At 39.3% G+C, this 10,549-nt stretch overlaps 1 protein-coding gene across 1 annotated transcript; it reads left to right on the top strand.

The window, feature by feature from the left end:
* The first annotated feature begins 917 nt into the window (after positions 1-917).
* On the top strand, positions 918-4,999 carry LOC109414025 (uncharacterized). The gene is made up of 2 exons (XM_019687758.3): positions 918-1,374; positions 3,988-4,999. Exons 1-2 carry the CDS (start codon positions 1,044-1,046, stop codon positions 4,965-4,967), a joined length of 1,311 nt encoding a protein of 436 aa, XP_019543303.3. The 5' UTR covers positions 918-1,043; the 3' UTR covers positions 4,968-4,999.
* The last annotated feature ends 5,550 nt before the right edge of the window (positions 5,000-10,549 follow it).

The raw sequence follows: 10,549 nt of genomic DNA, 5'->3' as shown, positions 1-10,549 counted from the left end.
GCCATTTTACGAAGTGACAACAATGTTGATGATGATATTGATTTTCATGGGTTTTCGGACGCTACCTCCTGTCAAAATTCATTCATAAAATCTGCTCATAACATGGATTATTATCATCAACATTGTTGTTACGTAATAAATTCATGCTTGGGAAGATTCAAAAATTACGTCCATCGTTTTTCGGGATTTCTAGACCCCCCCTAGACAGAGGGGGGACCCTCTGTCTCGCAATTTCCCTATACCCAATAGGCCTTTTCATGTGACAGATCCGTGCATGCATTTGTTTACAAAGCTTGAACAACAGCTGCTAACAAGAACGTGTCATCTTCATAGAAGAACTGTCAAACGCCCGAACAATCAGCTGATTTAAGACGTCAAATGAAAAGGCCCATACACGTACTGTCACACTTTTCTAGATCCCCCCCCCTACCCCAAATGTTGGACGTAATTTTTGAACGTTCCCCTTCCTTTTCCATAGTGGTTTCGCAGCGCGGCGTCACTAACACTAATGCAAATCTACTGGTTGAAAATATTCCCATTTGATTTTGCCGGGAACAGCTGATTTTTGTTTACTATTTTCAACCAGTAACTCAGGTAGTGTTCGTGTAATGCAACGTGTACGTACACGCAACACCATTAAAAGCAGAAACCACTATGTTTGATGTTCTGAGGGTAGGTCCTTTTCAAACGCAACAAGAGATCTGTTCTGAGGGTGGGCATTAATGCACCTTTTGTTTTGCTCATGTTCGTTTAAAAAGGAATTGGGGACTACGAAGGTGATGATTTTGTTTGCGGTTTTCTGTGAGAAAGTGAAGGAGGGAAGATTTTTTGCTTTTTTTTCACTCATACTCCCATAAGAAACCCCGTAGGAAGAAAGAGTGTTTCCCGGCTCATCAACCTTCGTAGTCCCCAATCGTTTTGTTTAGTTTCATATTTACCTCGGTTTCATCAGCACCGGAAAAATTTGTTGAAAAATACAAAAACTGTTCCACCTACCTATAGAATACGCGTAGTCGTAGAGTCGTCACATCACAATCACCAAAATGCCCAAAAGACGAAGAATTCAATACACCAGGGAAAGCTTGGTCGAAGCCCTGAATGCCGTCGATCAGGGAAAGATGAGTTTGTACAAGGCGGCGATCCACTTTGGTGTTCCCCGAACGACGCTGTCCACCTATCAACAGGACCGAGACCGGAAAGGAAAAACCGGCCCGACGCTTACCTTCACCGATGCCGAGGAGCAACTGATGGTCGAGTGGACGCGGGAAATGTACCAAAAAGGCTTGTTCTGCCGAGCGAACGATCTCCTGGAGGCAGCTCGTTCCATCCTGGATGACTGCCCGAGGACGGGCAAGCAAAAGAACCGCAATCTGTGTAAGTAAATATAGGTGTAATTGATTTTTTTTTGTCGGATATCGCATCATTCGTATACAGGGCCGGATCTAAGGGGGGGCCCGGGCCCCGGGCCCCCACATTTTTGGGGCCCCCACAAAAACCTTTTTTGCTTGCTAACATTAGCTTTATTTTTCATATTGCTCAAGTACTGTTCGAAAATAAGGAAAAACATTTTTGGTCATCTCTCAGAAGGGCCTCCACATCCGCTCGGGCCCCGGGCCCCCACAATTCTTAATCCGGGCCTGTTCGTATATAACGCAAAGTTGTTCATATTAGTTATTTATGTAACGAGTTGCAAAAAGTTGATTTTTTCAGCACGAGTCGTATATTTATCCAACGAGGCTTGCCGATTTGGATAAATACGAAGAGTGCTGAAAAAATCGAGTTTTGCAATGAGTTCCATACAAAATTGTATGCAATGATTTTTTCATTATACAACTCATTTGAGTTGCATAATATTCATAATGCAACCCAAATGAGTTGCATTATGAACATTATGCAACTTTTTTTCATTATGCAACTCATTTCAGTTGCATAATGAACCAGTTCGGAAAAAGTGGCCATTAATGATATCAAAATGAGTTATATAAAATAGAAATTATGATACTGAATTGCATAAACCTATTTTATATTTTCAAATTATTAGGGAAGGTAGTTTTGATTGGAACCAAATTGTGGCTTTCTGAAGATCTAGGAAAAATGAGCGATTTTTCTCACACGATTTCCAATTATCAGACTACCGTAACATGACCTAAATCCAATCACTTGTTTTTGATTCCTAATTCTGTTCACACCATGCACCATGGAGTGAACAGAACTAGGAACCGAAAAAAAATATTGGAATTAGGTGATGTCACGGTAGGCATTTTCAATGTTCCAACTTCATATTAGGGAAAACTATTTAACACCTTGCCCTAAAAGTATAGTTACAGTGGTTTTTCGGTTTTATCACGGTCAAAAAAAAAAAATTACCGTGATATAAACGAAACCGTGAATTTAGCGAAACGAGAAATAAATGTAAATTTTTCATCCAAAATCGTTCAGCTGCGAAATATATAAGTCGTAGCTTATATTTTTTAACTGTTTTGGTGGACTGGACAATACTGTATAGATTTTATAATTATTTCTGAACGTTTTAAAACAAGTGTGATAAAAACGAAACAAAAATCGTGATATAATCGAACAGAAAACCGTGAATTTGGGCGAGTAGTTGATTGATTGATTTGTCTTTATTAGAGAGACTTTCAGCCCTTGGCTGGTTCGTCTCTTTGGGCGAGTAGTGATTAAAACGACTAGTGATAAAACCGAAACGCCACTGTATAATGATGGTTCCTTGCCCTACCTCGGGAGGTCACATAGCAGGCTCTACATACTTAGGGGCCATTCATAAACCACGTAGACATTTTGGGGGAGGGGGGGGGGGGGTCTGGCCAAAGTCTACGCTCCATACAAATTTTAAAATTTTTGTATGGACAAAAGTCTACGAGGGGGGAGGGGGGAGTCTGAGATGACCAAATTTTGGTCTACGTGGTTTATGAACAGTCCCTAGTATGCTTTGAGCACCAAGGATGATTTGAATCACCTGGCAATCGTTTGACTTATTTGTCTTGGTTCAGCATCATATTACATCAAGGGGACAGCATCCTATTTTTTCACTATGGAGTTTGACAGGTTGGATTGTGCCTCCTTACGTGGAGCATAAATTTATGCTCCAGCCAAAATATTCACCAACACAGTCGTGGAATTTGAATGTTTACCTTTTTACGAGGGATGTTGGTGCAAAACGCTTGCATCACATTAGATCTCATAAAAGTGTAGATCATAAAAAAGCGGCATATTTGATAATTTTCAATTTGAGAGTGTCAATGTTTAGGTAGAGTTCCTACGGAGAGTGGGAATTGTTTGTGAAAAGACACACAACACCTCTTTTCGCAAACATTGTTTGCCACAGTGCATTTTTCCTTATTTTCTCCCGCTGCTGTATTTAGTGAATGTTGGTATTAGTGAGCTCTTTTTGCACATGATTAGCGGCAACAAAATCAGATCACCATCAGGGATGCCAAATATACAGATTTTCTGTAATTATGCTGATTTTTTCGCAGCTTATCATACAGAATTCTGTGTACCAATATTACAGATTTTTGGAAAAAGATGCAGATTATACAGATTTTTCAAAAACTTACAGAATTTCATACAGATTTTCCGTAAAATAATACAGATTTCATACAGATTTTCGGAAAAAGTAGTCATACAGATGATACAGATTTTTGGAAGGCCAAAATACAGATTTATATTTGGCAACCCTGATCACCATAGCACCCCCGTGTATTACATACTACAAAGTGATGTTCGGCAAACTTGTTCAATACATTACATTACCGCACGCCTCCACTACACATGTGCAAAATGCCTTGCCATATTGCTGTCAGAAATAGAAAACATTACAGGAATGTTCAACACCGTTGCATTCCTTTCAAACGGGGAGAGAACATTTCTGTCTTGACTCATCTGTCCGGAAAAAAGGCAACACATTTTTGTCTAGTGAATAAGTCGGTTTAACGAAAGAACAACTTCGATTTCACCTCATTTCAGCTACCAGCTGGTTAAGAGCATTTTACAAGCGCCACCCCAAAGTGACCAAATACCTGCGCGTGGACATGGAAGAGCCTCCCGAGCTCCCGCAGCTCAAGTGCTATGAAGCTGTTTTCGAACACTTGGATTGCCCGGCCATTTTCAACGATCCTTCGCGTGTTTTTAAATACAACGAATTTAAATTTGGACTTTGTACAGGTCTCCAGAACTACATTTCTGGAGAAAGCTCTGGCAGCAAGTCGGATTTGATTACAACGGGTATTATAACATCAGCATGTGGCAGGCTCGCTTTCCCCAGCATAATCTATCCACACGATGGGACCATTCCGCTGGAGCTTGCAGCAACGGTACCTCTCTTTTATGGATACGGGAGTAGTCCAAAAGGTACTTCAACGATTACGACATTCTTCAACTACGTCACCAAAGTTTTCTACAAATATTTAATGCTGAACAAAATGCCACTTCCGGTCGTGCTTTTCGTGGACGGAACTAGACCTAACGTTTCGTTCAGACTGTGGAAAGCCTGCAGATCGCTGGGTATCCATTTGGTGGCCTTTAATCCGGATGCAAGCCTCAACTTCAACAATAAGTACTTTCCACCAAAAACTGTTCTCACGACGCACATTGTAGAGAAAATGCGTGACGCGCTGCTCCAATGGCGGGAAACTAACGGAAATAGCATATCGGAAATGAACTTTGCCGAACTGCTACAACCGGTCGTGCACAACGACGTTTCAAGCAATCTGATATTGTGCGACTGGTCGAGATTTACATTCTATCAGTGGATTCAACGGCGACGGCTGCAAATAGAAGACATTGAATTTGTTAGTGCTAATCCGTCGATAGCTGGGACGAAATCAAACGCTGTAAGTAAACAGGAGTCTAAAGAAGAACCAACTGACGTGATAGGAGAAGAAGAAGAAGAAGAAGAAGAAGAAAAGCTGATTCTGGAGACTGATGTTGGCGCGGATGAGGCCTGATTTACAAATGAAGGTATGTTTTTTCGATATCACTTCATATGTAATTATTGATCCGAACTACTCCCTTTCTGTATGTTTTGTACAGCCCAGTAACAGGTATTGTTGACAACATCTCTTTTGTTATAATGGCCCCAAAATGGGTTGATCAAACGAAAATGGGCCCCTAATGTCGCTACTGTCACTAAGTGCTATTGATATAGGCGTGTCATTGACGTGGTTTTGTAAGACAGACTCAAATCATATTTGTTTATTATGTCATGTGCCCAGCCGGGAAAATCGACTATCACAAAAGGTGAGAGACGAATGACCAATAGGTTAAAATCCCTCGGCTATGCTCTATACCAATGAATCTGGCGAACTTAATCCACATGTATATGCTGTGCGAGTAGCTACTATGCCACGAAATCATAGCTCTTTTCTCGGCTCCTATATAACTACTAACTGAATAACATCTTGAGAAGGCGCTTTTTCAGCCTTTTCGCAGTTGTTAAATAATTGTTATACGGCATCCCCAAATTAAACGATTAAATATAATTAGATTATGGATACCGTGACGCAATACATGTGGAACTGGAATTATCACTTTTAAAATTGAATAATTAAAGTACTTGCCGCTGCTTGGAATCGAACTCCCGATCTCCGTATCCACTGGTCCCAATGATGTCCTCGCTGTCACACTGCTATATATAAATAGCTTAGAAAATAGCCCGTTTTGTTTTACTCCACACAAGGCTTCATAATTGTGCCACAAGAAACCTTACCCAACTTCATCTTGCTGTAAAAGCTTGTGAAACGTCAAACGCAATAATGTTTACATTGAACAAGCTGTGTGGTTGCGCCAACAGATTCTTCTTCTAGCTGAAAGAGTGTTCTATAAACAGCTATGAAACGCTTGCTGTTTTGTGTTTTGGCAACATTACAAAACGTACTGTATAAAAGCAGCTGTTGTAGTGGTTGGGACTCTTACTCGATTTGCACATCTTCCGGCAAATCTTCCGGCATTGAATTAAAGTGCAATAAAAGCAACCCAAATAACTTCACAGCACAAAGATGGATAGCTGTAAAGAAATTGTGTAGTAGGTAGCTGTATATCCCGCTTGAAGTTTGTTTTGACAATAATGTTTACATCCGACAAGCCGTGTTGGTAAACCAACAGTTTCTTTATTACAGCTTCTAGCTGTAATGAAATCACATAAAGGCCTTGAAAGCGCTGCTGGTTTGGGGATTTGTCAGTATAACGAATTGCCCCAACTAACATTTATTGTGAATGTAAACGTCAACAAAGCGTCCTTAATACGGCTTGATGCTGAGTTACTGCGTTGTACATATGGACGGAAGCTTCTATGCAAGCCCTATACCAATGAATCTGGCGAACTTAATCAGCTTGTACATGCTGTGCGATCAGCTTCTATACCACCTAGTCATAGCTCTTTTCTCGGCTCCTATGTAACCACTAACTGAATAACATCTTGAGAAGGCGCTTTTTCAGCCTTTTCGCAGTTGTTAAATAATAGTTTTACGGCATCCCCAAATTAAACGATTAAATATAATTAGGTTATGGATACCGTGACGCAATACATGTGGAACTGGAATTTTCACTTTTAAAATTGAATAATTAAAGTACTTGCCGCTACTTGGAATCGAACTCCCGATCTCCGTATCCACTGGTCTTGATGATGTCCTCGCTGCCACACTGCTATATATAAATAACATAGAAAATAGCCCGTTTTGTTTTACTCCAGACAAGGCTTCATAATTGTGCCACAAAAAACCTTACCCAACTTCATCTTGCTGTAAAAGCTTGTGAAACGTCAAACGCAATAATGTTTACATTGAACAAGCTGTGTGGTTGCGCCAACAGATTCTTCTTCACAGCTTCTAGCTGGAAGAGTGTTCTTTAAACGGATACGAAGCGCTGCTGTTTTATGTTTTGGCAACATTACAAAACGTACTGTATAAAAGCAGCTGTTGTAGTGGCTGGGACTCTTACTCGATTTGCACATCTTCCGGCAAATCTTCCGGCATTGAATTAAAGTGCAATACAAGCAACCCAAATAATTTCACAGCACATACATGGATAGCTGTAAAGAATTTGTGTAGTAGCTATATATCCCGCTTAAAGTTTGTTTTGACAATAATGTTTATATCCGACAAGCCGTGTTGGTAAACCAACAGTTTCTTTATTACAGCTTCTAGCCGTAATGAAATCGCATAACGGCCTTTAAAGCGCTGCTGGTTTGGGGATTTGTCAGTATAACGAATTGTACTGTATAGTAGCAGCTGTTTTGTTAGTGGGGACTCCTATTCGATGTGTTCAAGTTTTCACATCTTCCGGGAAATCTCCTGGAGTCGGAATACGGTGGAATAAAGGCAGCCCCAGTGACAAGCAATGAATTTCTGAAAACCGAGTTTGGTAGCTGTATGATGCTTGTTTTGCAGTCGTGTATTAGCTTACGATTTATATTTGACTAGCTTTCCTTTTATTCAGCGTTGACTGCTTTTACTCGATGGTTACACAACAGAAAGCAAACGACTGAAGCTTATAGCGCTGAAAATGTTAGTTGGGTGTACTGTATAGTAGCAGCTGTTTTGTTAGTGGGGACTCCTATTCAATTTGTTCAAATATTCACATCTTCCGGGAAATCTCCCGGAGTTGGAATAGAGTGGAGTAAAGGCAGCCCCAGTGACAAGCAATGGATTTCTAAAAACCGAGTTTGGTAGCTGTATGGTGCTTTTTTCACAGTCGTGTATTAGCTTATGATTTATATTTGACTAGCTTCCCTTTTATTCAGCGTTGATTGCTTTTATTCGATGGTTACACAACAGAAAGCAAATGACTGAAGCTTATAGCGCTGAAAATGTTAGTTGGGGTGGGTATTATAATTCCTTGCCTAATTTGTTTGCAGCATTTCTTTGCAGAAACGGAGAATTGATCATCTCACCATACAAAAATCCTGCTCACTACTTTCAATCTAGTACTTCACTGATTGCTTCCTATTGAGTGATCAGGTTCACCCCACTGATCAACTACACCCCAGTTTACGGTACTTCAAATCTAGTACTACACCGAACGTGCCCCATTCTCCGTTTCTGCAATCAAATGGTTCAAAAAGCGTGGGTATCATTATTCCTTGCCTGATTTGATGCTATTTGAGCAAAACTTTGGATAATTATGTTGTTTATGTTGCAAGAAATGGAGAAAACAACAACACTGTTGCCCACAGTTTTGCTCAAACAGCATCAAATTAGGCATGGAATCATAATACCCACGCTTTTTGCACCATTTCATTGCAGAAACGGAGAATTGACCTTCTCACCATGCTAAAATTCAGCTCATCACTACAAATCTAGTACTTCACCGATCTGTCCTATTTACCTTCTCACCATACAAAAATTTAACTCATTACTACAAATCTAGTACTACACCGAACGTGCCCCATAACTATTGATTTACATTAAACACTTTTTTACGATTTCGATAAATTAAAGTGATTTCTTACAACTTTTGTTCAACCACTTCCCGGATAAAAACTAACCATAGGGTGTTTGGTGAAAACCATATTCCTGCACCATACAGTGTACCAGCTACAATAATGTATATTGTAATGAAATGGTTCGCTAAAAGCTTCGCCCCTGCCCTTCAGTTCAGAGAGGGTTTGGGCAGCGTTCTGCCAACTTGGTCGAGGCAGGATTCTTGGGAGAACAAGTAAGGGGTCGTTGAAAGATTATGTAACAGTATTTATTGTATTTTGTGTGAAAAATTCTAAGCTTTCCCATACAAGTTACGTAATATTTGAAAAACCTCATCAACACTGATATTCTAAAGAGCTGGAATGATGGGTTGAGCTTGTAGTGATCCCTTGAAGATGGGATGCAAATCATTAACTCGCGATCGCGCATCTTTGGTACTTCAGGAAAGCAGTACACTACATAAACGAATGGATTTTAAAACACATCCGATACATTACAAAAATTTAATGATTTGCTATCCATGTCCGTGGAACCATTCTGAATAGCCACTTAGGAAATACACTGGATTTTATTTCTTTTTATTTATGACTATTCTCATTATTATTATAACTTTTGCCTTTCGCGAAACGCCCTCCCCCTGGATATTCGATCTTGACGCGATGGGAGGGCTTAACCCATTAGCATTTTAGCGCCAGTTCTTTCACCACCGCTTGGACTTTGAGCTAGATATATCTAGTTTACGAGTTGAGCGCAAGTGAAGGAATCGCCGTAAGTGCTAATGGGAACCAAAGGAGTATCCGTCGTGCATTTATCACAAGTCAAAAACAAATTATAATTCAGCTTGCATAGACCTAATCTTTGCATTCTTTGAATTTTCTCAAATTTAACAATAATTGTTAAATTTAACGTAACGCAAGAGTGGGTAGAGGAGGTCTCTGCGTTACACTCATCATTCGTTACTTGAATTCGTTAGTACACAGGACAGGGGACGCTAGGATAAGTTGACTTACAGCCTTACAGATTAGATTCATTACAATAGGACAGATAGGTGAAGTACTAGATTTGTAGTAATGAGCTGAATTTTAGTATGGTGAGAAGGTCAATTCTCCGTTTCTGCAAAGAAATGGTGCAAAAAGCTTGGGTATTAAGATTCCTTGTCTAATTTGATGCTATTTGAGCAAAACTTTGGGCAACAGTGTTGTTGTTTTCTCCATTTCTTGCAACATAAACAACATAGTTATCCAAAGTTTTGCTCAAACAGCATCAAATTAGGCAAGGAATCATAATACCCAAGCTTTTTGCACCATTTCTTTGCAGAAACGGAGAATTGACCTTCTCACCATACTAAAATTCAGCTCATTACTACAAATCTAGTACTACACCGAACGTGCCCCATTAGAAGATTATGGACTGATTAGGTGAAGATAAAACTGTTGATTATAGGAGTTTGTATTTGTATTTCTTATTTTTATGGGTTTTGTGAATTTATAAAAGTTGACAAATAATCATTATCATTTTCATTTTTGACAAAAATCAGTTGACTGAACTTTTTTGTTTTTATATCTTAGACGGTATTATTTCACTGATCAAAAAAGCAGGAATTCAGTTAGGACTTAGGACGGTTGACATTGTAAAGGGTTACGATGGATATAATATTACTTTGGACTGAGATGATCACAGATATGCAGAAGACGACTAGCGAAATTAGAAACACAATTTGTTATTATTATTGACTATATTTTGACAAATAGGGTTTGACAAATTTCTTTACAATATCGAATGGAAGCTCAAAAAGTGTTATCTAACACTAATATGAGAGTTATTTGGAGATGATGCTGGTGCTGTCAATGACTAACATCGGTTATTGACACTATTGGTAATCAGCTTGAAATAATTTTCAGAATGTATTATAAAATAACTGAGGATATTATCTGATTATTGTTTGAGGAAGCTGTCAGAAAAACTAGTTGCCCATATCGGCTAAAAACGCTAGTTCTGGTAGCTGGCTTCGAATAATTTTCAGAAATATCAAATCTTTAAAAATTAGCTACGACACATTTTTTTTTTCTTTTTGCTCTTTGTATATTTCTTAAGAATAGTACTCTGAAGGC

The sequence above is a fragment of the Aedes albopictus genome, chromosome 2, assembly GCF_035046485.1.
Source record: "Aedes albopictus strain Foshan chromosome 2, AalbF5, whole genome shotgun sequence".
Lineage (NCBI taxonomy): Eukaryota > Metazoa > Arthropoda > Insecta > Diptera > Culicidae > Aedes > Aedes albopictus.
Note: the sequence above shows the minus strand (reverse complement) of the source record. Positions and strands in the feature narration are given on the sequence as shown.

What these genes read in the sequence shown, in the direction of transcription:
- LOC109414025 (XM_019687758.3), top strand. Translation starts at nt 1,044, where the DNA reads ATGCCCAAAAGACGAAGAATTCAATACACCAGGGAAAGCTTGGTCGAA. An exon ending in GCAAAAGAACCGCAATCTGT is followed by an intron (nt 1,375 to 3,987) that starts GTAAGTAAATAT and finishes ACCTCATTTCAG; the next exon opens with CTACCAGCTGGTTAAGAGCA.